The 20,863-nt window shown below is 48.9% G+C and overlaps 1 protein-coding gene across 2 annotated transcripts in view; it reads left to right on the top strand.

The window, feature by feature from the left end:
* Positions 1-20,863, top strand: part of USP8 (ubiquitin specific peptidase 8) — an 83,155-nt gene that overhangs the window by 11,935 nt on the left and 50,357 nt on the right. For both annotated transcript variants that reach the window (XM_085847582.1, XM_085847581.1), the window contains exons 7-8: positions 18,289-18,331; positions 20,519-20,720. In XM_085847582.1, coding sequence (XP_085703708.1) covers positions 18,289-18,331; positions 20,519-20,720 — 245 coding nt within the window. The remainder of the gene's footprint in view (positions 1-18,288; positions 18,332-20,518; positions 20,721-20,863) is intronic.

Raw genomic sequence — 20,863 nt, 5'->3', positions numbered from 1 at the left:
TGTGGGTCACAGAGACTTTTTCGGGCGTATATTGTGCTCACTTGCGCTCTTGTTACAATTTAAATTGTTCCTGGCTCCCCCAGAACTACTTTGTACACCACAAACAGGTTGATGTGTAGCGGGCATTTCCTGTTGGTCAGGATGCATGCAGCAATTGCTGGTGTGTGTACTTGCTTCCTGGTACCCATCACATAAACACGGTCTGATCCTGAGGTGTGTGTGTGTGTGTGTGTGTGTGTGTGTGTGTGTGTGTGTGTGTGTGTGTGTGTGTGTGTGTGTGTGTGTGTGTGTGTGTGTGTGTGTGTGTGTGTGTGTGTGTCATATGGTGCCTGTCTTAGATTAAGTAAGATTGCAGAAGATAGTTGGAATAATCCTGCTCTGTGTCCCCTTTTGTAAGTTGTTGTCTTTTGCCACACCCCACAAATTCCTTGCTATCCCTTGCTGTACATAAAATAAAACCCCATTCGCTGTGCCACATACCTTTCCTCGTTTGATTGTGAATAAATGTGTTGTGTCGAAATGTTCCCAGCTCGTTTTCATGTTTTCTTTCATTGGTCAAGCATGACCCACACCCGAGTTTATCCTGGACATTATTCCCCAACGATCTGTTTCCAAGCCGGTACGTGCTTGGCAATTCTGCTTGGCTGCATCTGATCTGGTAAGGTGATCCGGTTTAAGCAAGTGCATACCGAGGGCGTGTTCCCTGGTAATTAGATCATGTGACTTTTAGGTAAATGGTATTCGATGGAGGATCCTCAGTGACGTGGTTGAGTTATTGGCTTTCGCGGTCGATTAGCGACCTGCGCGTCATGAAGTTATTCGTGTGCGACGGCCTGCAATTCCGTTGAGTCTGGTGGCAACCCGAGGTAGTTCACCCCTCGTGGTCTTCACCCCTGACCCTAGGTCTGCAATATGTGTGTGTATATATATATATATATATATATATATATATATATATATATATATATATATATATAATATATATTGTTGTGGAAATGGCCCTTAGTGTGTTATTAAATATAGGATTAGCCCAGATCCCCCATTAAATGCATGTTTAGCCAGGTTGTTCGGTAATTGGATGTTACATGTGTGTCGGGAGTTGTAGGAGGCTGTTCATTGTTCGTACGGTGGTGGTGTACCGAGAGGTTCTTCTTCCTTCCGCTCTCCGGACAATAGTCCCCGCCCAGCGCTCTGAGAGGGAGTGGCCTAGAGAAGCGAGCGCCAGGAAGGGAAGGTGGAACTGAGAGCGCCGAGGTGAGGCGCGATCGGCTGTACAAGGGACGGCTGTGTCTGTTTGCGATCGGCTTTTGTGAAGCGCGAGCTGAAAGAAAGGCAAGGCAAGGAAGGGACTGCAAGAGGTCTGTCTGCCATCGGCTGGAGGAGAAACTGATAGCGTCGGTCGGCGATTTGTTGAGGTAGTAACTGAACCTGAGGGTTAGTCTGCGATCTGCTGAGGGAGTAACTGAGCCTGAGTGTCGAGTGAGGATTCTGCTGTATAGAAACGACGAGTGGGAGGCTGCAATCTGCTTCGAGAGGAACTGGCTGCTGTGTGAGTCGGCGATCGACTTTATGAGGAGGTCATCGACAGGTTCAACATGCGTCTAACCACGGAGCCTCTGTCCTTACTCACCTCACGGCTCGACGATGTTTTTTAATCCCGTCGATCTGCCTGCGGAGCCCAACACCCTGATTTGGCCTGATCTGGCGAGCAGGCCAGGCCTGGATTCGTATGCTGGACCTTGTAAAAAGCCAGCTGGAGCATACCATAGATCTTTCGTCTTGTGCCGTCGACCTTACGGGGGCTGAACGTGCTGAGGCTGTGTGCGTGGGCGGTGCGACAAAAGGAGGACGACGCTGCCATTTTGCCACGCTGCGTGTTCGAGCCGGGTGCTCAAATCCGTTGACATCAGCTTGTCACGAGCCGCATTCGTGCCTTCGACACTTTTCCTCTCGTCCATGAAGCATCACCAAGTACTCTGTGTCTTGTCTGCATGCTGTCCCTGTCTTGTCTGCATGTTGTCTAAGGTTTATCTCGCTAGGGTTCCCTTCGAAACCCGTAATCCGTAGCTCCCTAGTTAAGAACGGGTTATAGATTAATTATAACATTGTCGTGAATGCTTTGCTTGTGTTGTGTTCCCCGATGTGTCCCCAATAAATCTGGCTGAGTTATACGAGATTTGCCGCCTTGAATTTATTCGTGCCGTGCCGAGGAACGATCCGCTCGATTTGGATATAAAACCAAAATGGTTACGGACTGGTAGACTCCGCTCGGTCTCTGACAAATCCAGTCTGTAACTGGGGTCTATTCCCCCAACTGCCAAGGCACGGGTGTACGTTGGTATCGTGATCCGAGGCGCGTAACCCGAGACCTGTGCCGAGCCAGCCGGCGTTATAACCCCGGAGACGGCGGTGCTGTTAAGGCCGAGGTCACATTTGCTCTACGGCGAGGATACGGCTGCCGAACGCCCTCTAAATTGACAGAAACGTTCGGCGGCCGCAGAGAAACTGAGGTGGCCTCAGGGAGGCCCTATGCCGTTTGGCTATATTTTACAGGCCGTAGGGGCACCGTGGAATTATAGCGTGGAGTTATAACTTTTTTTTTCATTTCTACGTTTGTTGTAGCAATTCGACAAGCCAAGCTATGACGTAGATGTGTTCCAAGTCGACCGTACGTAGGTGCGTACGATGGGCTTGCGTTATTCGTGCGACTGCCGTAAGCTCTTCTCAATGAAAAATGAATTTTCCCAACCCCCAAAAAATTACCGCGGCCGCACTGTTTCCACGGTCGCCATACGGTGGCCTTGCGGTCTGTGTGACTACCTGCGGGCAACGCAGGGTCGGCGCACGGTTCCCCTACGCCCGCCGTGCACCTTTGTACGGCCTCCGTGGCAGTTTGCGTCGACCGTGCGCTACCGCTAGAGATCGGAGTATAGGTGTTTGCCTATACAGTGGTGCCCCCAGAATCCCAATTTAATTCGTTCCAGGAGGCTGTTCGGATTGCAAAAAGTTCGGATTCCAAAAATATTTTCTCAAAAAGAAATAATGGAGTGAATTAATCCGTTCATGGACCCAAAGAAAACTCACATTCAAGACACTTTTTAAACTGAAATTCCCGATGTTTAAGGTAAAATAAGATGAGTAAATGACCTTCGGTGGCGGTGTATTGTATGTAAACTGGTACAATCACCAATCCAAAGGTCCACACAGGCTCGAGCTCCGTCCTGGGTTCCGATTGCTCGCGCACTCTGCGAGAGCGCTGCCCCCAGGTCAGCTCATCAAACATGATGCCCGCAGAACCACAATCACTCTCATCAAACGCATCGGGCTGACGTAATCATGGATATTCCAAATTACAACTGGTTTTGCTGTGAAATTCAATCCTTGCCCGACAGTCCTTCACACCACGTGATCGGATTGCTTTTTTGTTATTAATTAAAACACAAGATGATTAAAAAAACAAACATCACAAATGAAGGTGAAAACACGAGGTAAGGCCTAAGTCACATTTGGCTTGGCAGCCGGAGGGTCTACAAAATGTACGGGCACTAGCAATTATAAAGCGGCCGCAGTATTTTCACGGTCACACAATGTAGCAGTCACATATATTTTTATTTTTTGGGTAGATGCACGAGGTATTTATAAATTGTGGAGACCGAAAACGTGGGGGTGCCGTATGGTCTTTGATTTGATGTTGCACGGTGACCTTAGGGCATTCCTGCGGTGTCTATATCATTTTCAAGGCAGACGCAAGGTGCCCGCAAGGCGACCGCAGGGGGGCCCTAAGCCGAACGTGCGGCCAGACGGACGGTAACGAATGGGTTAATTTTTTTTTGTACCAGTTCTTTTGTTTCGGCTTGTCAAATTTATACGGCGAACGTAGAAATGAAAAAAGTTATAACTCCGCGTTATAATTCCACGGCAACCGTACGACCTGTAAAATATAGCCATACAGCATAGGGCCACCCTGAGGCCACCTCAGTTTGTCTGCGGCCGCCGCACGTTTGTCAATTCAGAGGGCGTACGGCCGCCGTATCCTCGCCGTAGAGCAAATGTGACTGAGGCCTAAAGTATTGATCGACACACGAGAGATGCTTTCACGAGGACTTCCACCGACGAACTGAATGAACAAAGCGCGAAGATGCGGCTCGAACAGGTGGGGGAGACGCGTGAACAAACATGAATGCCACGTTGTGTTCGGTTTTTTAAAAGGTATTAGGTTTTTAGGGCAAAATTTTCTCAAAAATTGTTCGGATTCCAATTTGTTCAAACAATGGGGCGTTCGGATTCTGGGGGCACCACGGTATATTATAGTTATAGTATGTTCAGTTATATATACTGGTATATTTTTATTTCAGTAAAAAAAAGAACTGGTATATATGCCCACTGGTTACCGTCCGTCTGGCCGCACGTTCGCCTTAGGGTCCCCCTGCGGTCGTCTTGCCAGCACCTTGCGTCTGCCTTGAAAATTCTATGGCCACCGCAGCGACGCCCTAAGGTCACCGTGCGACATCAAATCAAAGACCATACGGCACCCCCACGTTTTCGGTCTCCACGATTTCTAAATACGCCCTGCGGCTACTCGAAAAATAAAAACATATATGACTGCTACATTGTGTGACCGTGGAAATACTGCGGCCGCTGTATAATTGCTGGTGGCTGCAGATTTTGGAGACCCCACGGCCGCCGTGGCAAATGTCACCTAGGCCTAAGTGACGCCGAATCTTCAACATTTGGCTGTCAAGAGTCGGGTGCGAGCCCCAACACCGCTGAATCGTTTTTTATATATATATATATATATATATATATATATATATATATATATATATATATATATATATATATATATATATATATATATATATATATATATATATATATATATATATATACTGGGTGTCGTGGCGTGCGCCTGAAATCCGGCTACTCGGAGGCTTGGGTTGGAGGATCGCTTGAGGACGGGAGCTCTGCTCTGCGCTGGGCCACGCTATGAGAGGGTGTAGGGCAGCCCGGAATCATGACGAAACCCAATCCTTATCCCTGTGTCGTAAGAGGCGACCAGGGTTGCGTCAGGAAGGGCATCCGGCATAAAACCTGTGCCAAATCAGTATGCGGATCATAACGGATGATCTGCTGTGGCGACCCTTAACGGGATTAGCCGAAAGAAGAAGAAGAGATATATATATATATATATATATATATATATATATATATATATATATATATATATATATATATATATACATATATACATACATACATACATACATACATACATACATACATACATACATACATACATACATACATACATACATACATACATGTATGCATACATATACATATACATTTCAGCTACACAGCCAACCAATCGATCGAACAAAGTCGGAATAAACTCTACTCCACAATTTTTTTTAACAAACAGGAAAGAGCGTCTTCCTCAGGTGATGTTTCACTTGTGGTCCACAAGCCTTCTCAAGCCAAGAGGCACAGCTAACCACGTGCGGCCATTTATGGTGAACCACTTCCCGTCACATATGTGAGCATGCGCACATCTTTTGGTTATCAGAATGTGGCCATGTCACTCATTGGATTCCCACAGATTCCTGGTCATTTAATATATATTTTTAAATTATTAAATCTGGTATTGTAATTATGCGCATGCACAGCTATGTATGCTTGCGTATGTACTGCCAGCTAATGTGCATGCCCGGTACCTCCGTGTTTTGGTTCTGCATGTGGATCGGGATTTAGGTGCGGGTTGATGCACTTTCTGCATGTGTTGTGCATGTACTGGTGAAACGTGTGATGGCGTGTTAGCAGTGTTGCAGTAGCGTGGTGATTTCTTGTGGCGGTGTATGCGTACCAAAGCTATTGTTGAACTTTCCTGTATCCATGCTCTTGCACCATCCCTTGAAAGATGCTTTAACCAATGGGTTGTACTGTTTGGGGAGGTCAATGGTTTCGTTTGTTAAACCACCTGTCTGTTCTTTAACATGCAATGCTTCGAGCATTAATCACCGGTGTTTGTTGGGCGTGACATCCAGAATGCGGGTTCCTCCTAGGTCCAGTTGATGCCCCGTTTGTATCTGGTGCCATGCAATTGCTGACTGATCTATATTACCCAATCGTATCGCCCTGTTTTTGCTCGTCCAACCGTGTATGGAGGTTTTTCCCGTTTCACCGATTACATTTCTATCTACAGTCCTTGCACCCGGTGCTGTACACCACACCTGACTTGTCAGTATCCGGTATTGGATCTTCAGTTTGGTTAAAACACCCCGAATACTTTGTAGCAGTTTGTGGGTTAGTCCAATTTTTGCAATTCTATCCGAGATATCTGGATAATAAGGTAGCACATACCCACCAATCAGCTCTGGTTTGTTGTTGGTTGTATTATGCCTTCTAAACCTCTGAACAAACCTCCTGTCATAGCTGTTGTTCTTTAAGAGTTCATGTTCCTGTTTTAGTTCCTTTGTTGCACCCTTGATGGATGATGAGATTGTCCACACACGGGATGTTAATGTCCGTGTTGCACTGCTCAAATATATATATATATATATATATATATATATATATATATATATATATATATATATATATATATAATATTTTGTTGCAGGCCGGGGGTCCAGGTGAGAAGACCACTTGGGGCTGAAACTATCTCGGGTTCCCATCAGACTCCCCGAAATCGCCGGGCGTCGCACACGGATAATTTCGTGACACGGCGGGTCGCTAACCGACCGTGAACGCCAATAACTCAACCATGTGACTTGGGGTCCTCCGGTTACCTAAAAATAATTACGTGATTTAATTACCGGGGGATATGCCCTCGGTACACCTTGTCCGAACCGGATGACCTTACCGGATCAGATGCAGCCGAGCGACACTACCAAGGACGTACCGGCTAAAAGGAAATGATCGTTGGGAATAAAGTCCCGGTGAGGTTAGGATACGGACCATGCTGGATCAATGAAAGAAAACACAAAAACGAGCTGGGAACATTTCTCCAAAAGGATTTATTACAGGTAGGCGAGGAAAAATATGTGGCACAGTGAATGTAGTTTATTGTTATGTGTAAGTAGAGATAGCAAGCAATGTGAGGTACGACAATAAAACAAGCAACTTACAAAAGCAGACGCAGAGCAGAGTTATCTTCTGATAACTTCTGCAATCTTAGATCTCCATAGACCTTCTGCAATCTTAACTTCAGCGAGGACAGGCACCATGACACACACACATGCACACATCCCGATGAAGAAGAGTTAATGAGAAGAAAAAGGAAAGGAGATGAGGCTAACGGTCTCGTAATAACTTGCACGATTGACCGACCGCACCACGCAGTACGTTTTGGGGGGATGCTCTGCTGGGCGTTACCTCCCTGACAGCTGGCGTATCGTCTCCTGATTCATGCAGCGAAGCGTCGATCCAGAGAATGGGGACCGACCGTCGGGCATGAAGGAAGGACTTTGGGCGGAATGAGAAGCCAGTGGGTGGAGAAAGGCGGAGTCAGCAGCAAGTGGGTGGAGTGGCAGACAGGATCAGGCGGGTGGGTGGAGAAGGCGGAGTCAAGGTAAGAGCGGGATGAGCAGGAACCAGCAGGAGCAAGCAGACAGGAACCCAGACGGCCCCGCAACCTGTCGTCCTTTTATAGACCCTGTGGTGCGGGGCGGGGGCCACGACCTGAAGCGATGTGTCACCCGAACCGGGTGCTCTGATTGGCCCCTGGCCAGCACACGGCCCAGCTGTGATGGCCGGAAGCGGCCTTACTTTACATCCGGCAAGCCATAGCTGAACTGCGAAATCGTCTCGCTCCAAACACCGTGATACGAATCGCCCTGCACCAAACTCTCGGGCCTTGCCCGGCGACCGGCCCGCATGCCCTCCCGGGCACCCCCGGCAACCCGTGGTTAGCGCTGGTCAATGTGCTTGCTTTGTCGGTACGCCATGCGGTCCGAGCGACCCGGACCGGAAATCACACCTCTGCTGGGCAGTAGCCTCGCCGGGCGGAGGGGCGAGAAGATGTCTGCCATCCGCGGAAGACACCCGTGGCTGTGGTGGTGAGCGAAGACCGACGGTACGATATTATTGTAAACCCATGTGCAGACCCGAATGAAAAGATGTGCCATGCATGCCCCATACAGTGCTCGCGTATCCGCCACCATACATGCGCTTATTTATTACAAGCTGCGCCCGTGTCTGCCATCGAGCTCGCTGTTATTTTATCACAAGTGGTGGTGTGTATGGAGCCAACCCTGATCCGCACCATGAATTGAAGGAAAATATTGGAGATAATTAGTAGATATAGATTTGGGTTGAAAAGAGTATAGATATCAGTATTAGATGGAGATTTGGATTGAAAAGAGCACACCCTGTGTCCTGTATGGTGTTGGGTGTTTATTGTTTGGTTCCACTGTCGGCCTCCTAAACAGTGGGTGGAGATTATCGCGTTCCGTGCTGTCTCGTGGTAGTGGTGGTCTGTTTTTCTATCCCCCCGGGCACAGCTTGTGCTGACTTTTGCGAAGACGCAATCTTTCAGTGAAGGGCGTGGCCGTGGCTTTTACAGGAAGCCGTTGTTTGGATTTATCTCAAGAATAAGAGAAAAAGAGTAAGAATGAAGTTGGAGATATAATCAGACCTAACTATGACATTCACACAACACACTTTCCCGTTTGACCCATTAGACACGAGGGAAGGGTCTAGCTGTACGTATATTAATGAAATAACTGTCTGGGGACCACTGTATGATTGACGCCATTGCCTTGGAGGGATGTGGTTCCTTGAACTGCAACAATACATATATATATATATATATATATATATATATATATATATATATATATATATATATATATATATATATATATATATATATATATATATATACATACACACACACACACACACACACACACACACACACACACACAGGGGGCTGCAAAAGTAGGTATACAGTAATGATATACTGGTATAATTATAATACCAAGCTTGCACACTAAAAAGTCGGCTCGCCGTTACACGATCCCTATGAAATTGCTGTGGCACTTAGCGGACATGCCGACAATGTTTGGGAAGTCTTGGCGTTCCATAGTACCACCTGCATTTTGCACAATGCGTATTTTTGTCATTCCCCGTGTACGGCCTGTCGTCTGCTACCAGCTATGTTATACTGCTATCCCGTGCATGTGCACGGGTATCGCTAGTACTGGTATAATCCTAACTGTATACATACTTTTGCAGCCCCCGTATGCATATATAATACATATATATATATATATATATATATATATATATATATATATATATATATATATATATATATATATATATATATATATATATTGTTGTGGTTACCAAATTCGCAAACCACCATTCAGGTCCCTTAGGTGAGATATCTCGGTAAGTATATGTGTAGTTAGGCCCAAACCCGTTGTCTAGAGGGAATAAATGTTATTCATGCGTGCTGCGACTCTTCAGGATAGCCGTTTTTCTTTTACTATCTTTATTTTGGACCAACCGCCATTGTTACCACCACCAACCACAACATCAACCACCCACCGCGGCGCCGCTTCACGTCACACCTCGCAACCGTCGCATCGCCACCGTTCTTGCGCCGCTTGTGGGTACCGGTGTTGGACTCGTGCAGGGCGCGCGCCGAACAGCGTGTACAAAACCACGGATTTTCAGCTCCAAAAACGGATCAAAAACGACACACGCCCACTTTTGTTCCGTCCAATCGGTGAGCGAGGGGCGATTTGGCCCCGCCTCCAGGGCGTTGGAGGGCGATCGCTATATGCAAATTTATGGATCAAAATGCATTCACGCCCACTTTTTCTCGGGCCAATGGGGAGCCAGGTAAAAGGTCGAAGGCAGGGGGTCAAAGATGAGAGAGCGAAGCCACGGGGCTTATATAAGCGACCGCGTTCGTCAAGTCGAGCAGAGTGAAGACTTCGCAGTCGGTGGAGTTGGGAAGAAGAAGCAAGAAGGAGTTGGTCGTCGTCGTCGTGTGCGTTGGAGTCGGAGCGAAGAGGACGGAGCTGTGGAGAGGCGGCGAGGGCAGACGAGGGGGTGCTCACGTCGTGCCGGGAGCTGCACACCAGGGAGGCCGACGGCGCGACCTGGTCGAGGTGGAGACGCTCGTCGCGGGACTCGAGGCAGAGTAGAAATCCTCCTTTCCCCCGAGCATCAGCAACCCCCTCCTGTTTCCCCCCGCGCTGAGATAGTGCGACCAAGGGGGCCCCCTTCCCACCCCCTACCAGACACTGTCCGCGAGGCCCGCGGAGTTGAGGCACCATCGCCGCTCCGCGTCTCATCACCAGACGGGTAGGCCCGACCCGGTCTCGGCCTCAGGCCCGCCTCATCCTTGAGGGTTCTCTTTTCTTTTGTTTTTGGGAATGTGTGTTGTCGGCGCCGTCTGTGAAGTAAAATTGTATCAGTGTTGCCGTGTGCTCGCGTAATCGGTATTAGATCTGCATTGTCGCATTTGCTTTTTGTGTAAAATTGCATTGTTTCTGCTTCTTCTTTTCTATGTGCTTTTGGTGGAATTGAATATGTGTGCTTTCCGTTCATCGCGAATAAATGTGCTTTATTGTTGAACTGTTTCCCGCTTCGCTTCGTCATTTCTTTCATTGAATCCTCATCTTGCTTCACGTAAAGGGTTGGTAGTGGGCTGAATACGCCCGATAATTAATCGAACCGTCGAGGTCGACGAATAACACCGCTCGGTTATCCCGATAGTACGGAACGGGTCACTTAAGTGGCCCGTGTCCGAAGTCGACCTGCGGCGAGGTGCGATCGCCCGGTCTACCCTCCGTGTGGGTACTTAGGTAGGTCGAATTTGGCGAGCAACCCTATCCCACGCGGGGGCCGATTGGCTCGATCGCGGTGAGACCGAAAGGTCCACCCGTGACTGGTTCCCGGCGTTAGTCCGAGAGGGTCACGACTGGATTGTCCGTCCGGTGGGCGACGTGCCGCGATTCGAGTTACGTGGCTGTCAGCACGCCGGCGGGCGCGAATCCGTAACACTGGTGTCAGGAGTGGGATACAAATCCATCGCCCTCCTCGCGGCACTGGTATCGGAGAACAGGAAAACGGGCTCTCCTGTCTCCGGCTAAATTCACGGGAATCGGTCCAGGGGTGAGAGAAGCGACCCCCGATTCCCTCCAAATTACGAGCGATTCAAATTAACCCTTTAAGAGAAGCAAGATGGCGTCTCAAGGCGAGCGGGAGCCGGGGGTATTAGAAATGGATGTAGAATGTGTAGAATCCATGGCTCAGGATGGAATCCCCGAGCAGGAAATGTTGATTGTGCAGGAACACGGACTCGCCCAACTGAACCCAGAGCCCGAAATAGGTGCGGCAGCGGCCGCGGTGTATGACACCTCCCCTTCCCCCCTCCACCAAAACCCTTCCCCGATCCCTGCCGAAACGGCTCACCCAAGCGCACCCGACATGGCCCAGCTATACGCCATGCTGGCGGCAATGAACAAGCAAATGGAAACGAATGCGCATGAATTTATAAACGAAATGAAAGGCATGACCAAACAAATAAACGAAAAGATCGATGCGAATACACAAAAGATGGATGCGAATACACAACAAATGAACGAAAAGATGGATACAAATACAAATGAAGTGAAAACGACGATGGATGCGAATACACAGCAAATGAGGGAAGAAATGAAAGAGCTACGGGGTGAGACGCAGAACATGGGCCGATGCCTGCAGGCGGGCATGAAGGCCGTGACCAGGGAGATAGGAATGGCGACTCCACGTGTGGGAGCAAACGAGCTGGAAGGGGGTGCAACGGCTGACAGGCCCGCGGTGGAGGCGGGTAAAAAAATAATTCGGGGGGCGTGTTGGGCGAGGGTCGTGACAGAGGAATCGACGGTGACCAAAAGGGAAAAATTAAATGGGGAGACCAAAACGTGTGAGACGAGACACGAGGTGACAACGACAGAAACTTAGAAATGTATAGAGACACGGGAGACAGAAAAAATAGAGGAGAGACAACACGATGAAGACGGGGTAAGTAACGCACACACACACACGGAGGTAGTGGAGGACAATGGGGGTGAGCTCGCGGAGCGTGTAGGGACCCAGTGCGAGCACCTGGATGGCCTCCTCCAGGAACGAGGGGAGGGAGGATGCCCCCTTGAGGCGAGTCACGACCAGGTGAGTTCGGTCGTGCTTTGCGAGGTTGAGGGGACGAGTGCTGTGGACAGGTGCACGGAGAGCTTGGGGGGTATAGAGGCCCCGGAGACCCTTGTGGGGACACGAATCCCCAGTGTGGTTGTCCCTGTGTGTGTGGTGCAAGGTGTGAGTGCGTCCCCGTGTGTGGAAGCGACCCCGTGTGTGAGTGAGGCCGTGTGTGTGAGTGAAACGGCCAGTGTGGATGAGGAACCGCGGTTGAGTGCCCCCGCGTGTATGAGTGAGGCACGGTGTGTGGATGAGGCACCGCGGTTGAGTTCCCCCGCGTGTATGAGTGAGGCACGGTGTGTGGATGAGGCACCGCGGGTGAGTGCCCCCGCGTGTGTGAGTAATATGGTTCGTGTGAGTAGTGAGGCACGCGTGAGTGAACGGCCGAGTGCAAGGGAGACCGTGTGTGTGAGAGAGCGGTATGTAAGGGAGATGTCGGTCGGCATGTGTGAACACGCAGCCGCGTCTCCCGGTGTGAATGTAATGTAATGGAATGGAGTGTGAGCGTCGTAACACGCAGGTGTGCGTGGGTTGAATGGAGACGGAGACGGCGACATGGGAGAAACGAAAGCCGAGTAGCGGCTGTGGTCGTTTCGGGGACCGTGCCGGGTTCACCCAGCAGTGAGCACGCGGTCCGTGCTGTGCAACGCACGAGACCGCCACGTGCTCGCTTGCGAGAGTGAAGTCCCTGTCCAGAAACGCACGCGGTGGATTTGCCGATCCCGCGGACGGACAAAGTTTAGGCAGGATAATGGATTTGGACCGGATGGGTTCTCCACGCGATCGTGTGTGTTAAGCTCCAACGGGCAAAGCACATGTGTTCGCGTGGGGAACCCCTCGAGACGTGGGGCTTGTGTTTTTTTTTTTATGCGCACGGTGACGCCATGGCTGCACGTGGGGTTGGAATCCGGCAGGAGGGGTATCTCTGCCGGATGGTACCGACCAAGGAGGGACGAGGAACACGTGCAGCTGCATGACGTCACGGGCAGGTGCAAAGTGCGCGAGTTGCCGTGCTGGTGATGCGCATGGAAAAAAAAACAAAAAAAAAAACAGCAAGCCTCACTTTCGGGTGCACAGGATTCCTGGGCAAGGGGTGGAAGACCCCCTTACCTGAGCACAGGATGGAAACTAGTTAGGGGGAAGGGTTAGCTTAGTTAGACCGACTTCATGGGGCAGGGGTAAGTCCTCATGGAGTCCGTGGAATGGATTAGTTAGGTGGATTTAGTGAGCTTTAGGTTGGGAAATAAAAGTTATTTGGGACATTTGAGAACAGAGACAGACTTGTGAGTGTGTAGAGGGGACGTAGTTTAGCTACGTAGTGTTAAAAGGAATGTGCTATAGTGTAAGGGACGACGTGGGAGCACGAGTTAGTTAGGGGATGTAGTTAGAAGGATGGCAGAGTTCAGTGGTGAGTGTGTTGAAGAGTTGTTGGTGAGTTATGAGGTGGAGGCATGTGCTTGGTGAGTGAGTGAGTGAGGCCAGCGGGTCTGTGTGTATGGAGCGTATGGGGAATGCATGGTGCGATGAGTGATTGGGGGGAGGAGTGACTCCCGCCCAAGGGACCCCGGGGTCAGTGTAGACTGAGTTAGCTGGGTTAGTCAAATTGAAAAATGGAGGTCGTTTTGTTGTTGGTGGGAGTGTAGGCTCGAGACCCATTTGGAGGGGTGCAGGAGCCCTGTTGACGGGCTTGGGAGCGTGGCTGCGAAAGGTGAGTATCGCTGAGTGGGTACCCCGGGCACCAGGCTAGTCGGCCGCAGTAGGCCAAGGGCCCATGGGGGGCCGGGATAGCGTAGTGGGCACGGGTGCGCCTGCTTAGTGCGGGGGCCCGGGGCGCCATTAGCCGCGTGGGCAGTGTTGTGGGCAAGGGTGACCCTCGGAAAGGGGCCTGGGAAGCCAGCCTGCCACGTGTGCGTTTCAGGGGAGGTGCTATGGGGGGCACTCCCCGGTGATAGGGAGCTGGTAGGCTCGGAGGCAGTGTAGTGCCCGGGGGTGCCATAGCGGGAGATTCGGCAGAGGGTCGTGCCTGCCAAAGGGAGCCACGTGTCCCAGCCAGGAGACCGTGTGAGGGCACGGAGAGAAAATTGGGGGGCGAGGCCCGAAATTGTAAGGACACCAACACAGGCGACGGGAATCTGGGTTGTTAGAACCAATAGTTTAAGCGAGAGGCGCTTGTTGAAAGCCCCGGGGTAGTTTAACAGTTAAATGGTTAGGGTAGATTAGGAGATGTACCCCTCCGCACCATCCATCCCCTCGCTGTCGTTGTGGGCCGCTGGACCCACTTGGTGTTAAGATCGCCGAACTCTGGGGAGGCCATTCTGAGGCTTCGTTGGGCCTCGACACAGGACGTTAGCTCTCCCTTATTCCCCTCCGGGAAGGGAACGTAGGGGTTGGGAGTAGGCTAGGTGACAGGATAGGTTAGCCGAACAAAGACGATAAAGGGGGTTAGGGGACGATTTATAGTGGGGAAGTAAAAAAAAAAAAAAAAAAAAAAAGTTGGGGCTAAATTGGGGTTTGACAAATTAAGGGAGTGGGTATGTACAGTGACAGGCAAAGGCGATAGGTTGGGAGGGAGACAGGTAGGTAGGTCCGAGCCCGCCTTCCAAGTGGCCAGCACCACCGCACTCCCTCCACCAACCTCCACTGAACGGCAAAGGCTGGCCAACTTCATCGGCTGGCCGTGTTTTGCTGCAAGGCAGAGGCCGGCTAACTTCATCTGCAGCTGCTGTGCTGCAAGGCCTGTGCCGGCCAACTTCATCTGCCGGCTGGCTGTTTTTCTTCAAGGCCTGTGCCGGCCAGTTCATCTGCCGGCTGTGTTTGCCTGCAGCGGCCTTCTTCTGCGGGCTGTGTTTGACTGCTGCCTTTGCCATGCCCACTGCCCACGTTCACCAGCCCCGTTCAATTTTGCTTTGCCCCCCCCCCTGTTCATTTCCATGAGCGCCAGGATCCGCAAGGCAACAGTTTGCAAGCTGCGAGAACTGCCCTGTTGGCAGCTACAACACGGGCCTGCAGTGGCGGCCCGTGCACCGTGTTTGCGTCCATCCAGTCATCCATCCATTCGTTGTGTTCATTGCGTGTGCCACTTGAGCTGGCACAGAGACTGCATTTGTGCAGCCCATGCACCGTTGTGGTTCACTGAGTTCAATTCAAACCATTCATCCATCCATTCGTTGTGTTCATTGCGTGTGCCACTTGAGCTGGCACGGAGACTACGTTTGTGCAGCCCATGCACCGTTGTGGTTCACTGCGTTCAGTTCAAAAGGGAAGGCCTTGGACTGCGTGTGAGCAGCCAGCCACGTTCCCTGTCACCTGCATTGTTTTGAGCCAGAGACTGCATGCGAGCAGCCTGGCTCCCTGCTAACTGCTTTTCTTTTGCAGAGTTCATTGATCCTGGGCCATGGTTTAGTGTAAAATTTGTAAGTTAAGGTTAAGATGTACTGTAAATATGAGTGCGCCCCCCCCCGGCATGTCTGTCTTAGCGCCGGCAATTTTATTTAAGTCGTCCGTGTGAGTGAGTTTGTTTAGGTAGCTACGCAGCCCTCAGGTTATTTATTTTGGGGACACGAATACCATGAATGTCGCACTCAGGGATCCGTAGGTAAAATGTACTAGGGGAAAACTACACATGATGGCACACGAAAATTTGACGACTCGGGACGAGTCTGTAAAAGGGGAGGGGGTAGTGTTGTGGTTACCAAATTCGCAAACCACCATTCAGGTCCCTTAGGTGAGATATCTCGGTAAGTATATGTGTAGCTAGGCCCAAACCCGTTGTCTAGAGGGAATAAATGTTATTCATGCGTGCTGCGACTCTTCAGGATAGCCGTTTTTCTTTTACTATCTTTATTTTGGACCAACCGCCATTGTTACCACCACCAACCACAACATCAACCACCCACCGCGGCGTCGCTTCATGTCACACCTCGCAACCGTCGCATCGCCACCGTTCTTGCGCCGCTTGTGGGTACCGGTGTTGGACTCGTGCAGGGCGCGCACCGAACAGCGTGTACAAAACCACGGATTTTCAGCTCCAAAAACGGATCAAAAACGACACACGCCCACTTTTGTTCCGTCCAATCGGTGAGCGAGGGGCGATTTGGCCCCGCCTCCAGGGCGTTGGAGGGCGATCGCTATATGCAAATTTATGGATCAAAATGCATTCACGCCCACTTTTTCTCGGGCCAATGGGGAGCGAGGTGAAAGGTCGAAGGCAGGGGGTCAAAGATGAGAGAGCGAAGCCACGGGGCTTATATAAGCGACCGCGTTCGTCAAGTCGAGCAGAGTGAAGACTTCGCAGTCGGTGGAGTTGGGAAGAAGAAGCAAGAAGGAGTTGGTCGTCGTCGTCGTGTGCGTTGGAGTCGGAGCGAAGAGGACGGAGCTGTGGAGAGGCGGCGAGGGCAGACGAGGGGGTGCTCGCGTCGTGCCGGGAGCTGCACACCAGGGAGGCCGACGGCGCGACCTGGTCGAGGTGGAGACGCTCGTCGCGGGACTCGAGGCAGAGTAGAAATCCTCCTTTCCCCGAGCATCAGCAACCCCCTCCTGTTTCCCCCGCGCTGAGATAGTGCGACCAAGGGGGCCCCTTCCCACCCCTACCAGACACTGTCCGCGAGGCCCGCGGAGTTGAGGCACCATCGCCGCTCCGCGTCTCATCACCAGACGGGTAGGCCCGACCCGGTCTCGGCCTCAGGCCCGCCTCATCCTTGAGGGTTCTCTTTTCTTTTGTTTTTGGGAATGTGTGTTGTCGGCGCCGTCTGTGAAGTAAAATTGTATAAGTGTTGCCGTGTGCTCGTGTAATCGGTATTAGATCTGCATTGTCGCATTTGCTTTTTGTGTAAAATTGCATTGTTTCTTCTTCTTTTCTATGTGCTTTTGGTGGAATTGAATATGTGTGCTTTCCGTTCATCGCGAATAAATGTGCTTTATTGTTGAACTGTTTCCCGCTTCGCTTCGTCATTTCTTTCATTGAATCCTCATCTTGCTTCACGTAAAGGGTTGGTAGTGGGCTGAATACGCCCGATAATTAATCGAACCGTCGAGGTCGACGAATAACACCGCTCGGTTATCCCGATAGTACGGAACGGGTCGCTTAAGTGGCCCGTGTCCGAAGTCGACCTGCGGCGAGGTGCGATCGCCCGGTCTACCCTCCGTGTGGGTACTTCGGTAGGTCGAATTTGGCGAGCAACCCTATCCCACGCGGGGGCCGATTGGCTCGATCGCGGTGAGACCGAAAGGTCCACCCGTGACTGGTTCCCGGCGTTAGTCCGAGAGGGTCACGACTGGATTGTCCGTCCGGTGGGCGACGTGCCGCGGTTCGAGCCACGTGGCCGGGCCAGCACGCCGTGGCGCGAATCCGTAATAATATATATATATATATATATATATATATATATATATATATATATATATATATATATATATATATATATATATATATATATATGTATATGGATGAAAATGTATGTATTGGCAAACTATGTAATTTTGTGTTTCCATCTAATTTATTTTATTTTTCAGATTATAATTTTTACTTTGACAAAGAATGACTCGGCAGGCTGGCACCTGAGTTTGCATCTTTGCAAGTGCACTTTAGCCGCTGTGATTTTATCTGGTTGTAACTTGTTCTGTTGTTCAGAAATGTCAGAATTTTATCAGCTGGAAGATGTTATTTTATTGCCTGCAAAGTGGTCAATATTTTAATTTCTAAAAGTTGGCTTTTGGATTTTTGTTGTTGTTGTTATCTCCCCTGCCCCTCTGCCAAGGTCGGCAATGGGGAGGGGGAGAGGGAGGACATAAAAAAAAAAAAACGTTCAACATTCAGCTTTCATATTGCAGAAATCTATTCCTCATGATGTTATCTCAACCTGATAAGATCATGGCTATGATTGGCTGAATTATGTTGCCATGGCAACCACCTTGGTAACCTGGCTTGTGTACGTGATATTTCTTTTTTTAAACCGTGAAAGATTTAGCTTTCATATTGCACAGATCTATTCCTCAGACCACCCAAAAGGCTGGAGTGTGGGAGTATCAGTTCCTTGTTGTCCTTTAAAAATTGTACTAAAAAAATAAAATATTTTTGTTGTTTTTTTTGTGCAGGAATTGGAACGCATGAAGTCTTCTGAGAAGAAATTAGAAACCGGTAATTTGTACTCCATCTGATTCATTTCCCTTGTACTTTTGAGATTGTTTTATCAGAAGCTGTTACAACTGAGACCAGAGGGTGAAATGTCCATTCTTGTTTCGTTTCTTTTGTTGATGTGAAGTATGCATCTGAATGCTCCACTTTTACATAGTGAAAGACGCACCCACTGTGGGTTTGTAAACAAGTGCGTTAAACTATTTGAGGAAAGGTGTAGGCTGAAGGCTGATGACAGCATGATACATGCTCAAAAACATTTAGTTGCACTTAAATTCGATTGTGATCTGTACCTGGCAAATGCCGATTCGACCAGAACTTACAGCACTTTCTTCGTATCTTGTCATGCTGTCACAAATGCTCACAGTCTTCCAACTTACCCTTTCATGAGAAAGGAAAATGCTTTATTAATGAGTATATCAATGCCTTGATACTGACAAAGCACAGTTAGGAAAGTGGTTTCTTAAATATGGTAGAAACATATTTTCGGGACAAAATGCAACTGCTGCAGCACATATTTAACTGGAAGGGCACTCGGTCGACCGCGTACCTCCTCCAGGCTGACCAGTTTATGTTTTGCATCCCACTGATAGGCTGGATCTGGATTTGGACCTGAACTAAAATCTAATCAGCTTATTCTCGTCACCGAACCAACCTGTCCACCAAGTTTCGGCCGAATCCGTCCACGACTTTTTAGATATCGTGCTATATTTAGTTTTAGCCCCATCTCTCAATGGTGAAGAATCACTTTAAAAATTCCAGTATCCGGATCTTCACCAAAATCTATATCGATCCGTCCTTGTCACACACCCAACTTTCTCACCAAATTTCATCCCAATCTGTCCATAACTTTTTTCAGATATCCTGCAGACAAACAGACAGAGGTGAGAACGTAACTTCCGTCCACCTTCGGTGGGCAGAGGTAATTATCATAAACCACTCAAATAACAATGCTGATTATAGCTAGGAACATTGGCATGGCAACCTTTCACCTCTGCTGCTGGGAATTGATGTGCATGAGTTAAAAACCATGTCCAAAATGAGATGGTGTCTTTTGAGGAAGTCCCCTTTCCTTTCCTGGAATGTGACACCATATTGATGCGCATTTTGAATGTGCAACTATTTAGCAGAACTGTAAACCTCCCATTATTTCTTCTCCAGCAGACGTTTTCTTTGTTATTTGTGTCAAAACATGACTAAACATACATTGGTCAAAATGTGTGACACTCAGGATGTTAAATTCTTTCCTGGGATGTATATTTCATTTTTGAGTGGGCTACCTTTGTTGATCTTGCATTGAAAATGATTTTGCTCATTTTATTTATTCATTGTGTACAATAATATAGGGAAGGGAAGAGCGAGGTGACAGGCTTTTTGCTCCCTGTATTGAGGGCATGTGATGGGGTTAAATGTTTGTCGTATGTGGGCCTTTAAAGCTATAAAGTTTGATAGCCACACGCTGTCCGTCTCCTTTGCCAATTTAATTTATTTACTTATTTCCGAAAGAGACGTGCGCCTCTTCGTTCCTGCTATTCTGGCCGCACCGCTGATTCGGCTTATTGATCGATAACCCTTGGAGGAATAAATTGGGTAATGCTCAACTTTAGTCGATGCGGTTTTAGACTGCGTTCGGACTCAGAGGTGATGTTCAATAATCCACTCGGAGACTCCTTGTGCAAGTTTTAGTTGTATCCTTCGAATCGTCGGATTCCAGTGTGTACGGTTCTGGTGCCAATAATCACTTGCTGTTCTGTGTGGAGGCTATCAGGTGACAATACAGTTGCTATATTTTTGGAAAACTCTTAATGTTGAAATGCCATGCTAGTCTTACACTTTTTAAATGAATGTTAAATAAATTCTGTGCTTTCAGAAAGAATAATGAGCAGCGTGACACACATAAACCCTCAAAAGCGACGTATTTTGTGCCACATACTCTTGAAGAATCAACTTTGCGAGTGATAATTTAACAGTGCCATGTTAGAACCTTTCCAGATAAGGCATAGGTTACCTTTTTGGGCAAGCTGTTCATTTTCTTGGGGAACTGATGAATTATCTTGTAATTCTATCCAATTCATGCCAAATCCAAGACCTGGAGTTTTATGCTGAAGAATGTTGTTCAAGTTGACTGATGTTTCTCTGGAAAAATATATTGTATTGACTTCTTTTTCTTCCTTGCATTGCATGGTCCAGTCCCAAAAGGCAGCATCACTCCAGTGCAGCTGTTCCACTTGTTCGCGGATTGTGCGGAAACCATTTTGTTGATCGATTCGAGAGAAGAAGCCGACTTCCTGGCCTCGCAACTGCTGCTTTCTTTGCGGCCTCATCCCAAAAATGATTTTTGCATGGGAAGTGCAACTGTTATCAACGTACCAGAATGCAACTTGCGTCCAGGGTACAGTCGTGTTTGTTGAACAGGAAAACAATTGATGACATACCTGTGGGAACGCTAACCAGCCATTTGTATAAAACGTAGTATTAGAGCACTATTTTAATTGAAGCGCTTACTCTAATTTTTTGAATCCTTTTCATAATGCT

Source organism: Eptatretus burgeri, chromosome 11 (assembly GCF_056783735.1).
Source record: "Eptatretus burgeri isolate ZD-2024b chromosome 11, Ebu_testis_v1, whole genome shotgun sequence".
NCBI classification, from domain to species: Eukaryota; Metazoa; Chordata; class Myxini; order Myxiniformes; family Myxinidae; genus Eptatretus; species Eptatretus burgeri.
Note: the sequence above shows the minus strand (reverse complement) of the source record. Positions and strands in the feature narration are given on the sequence as shown.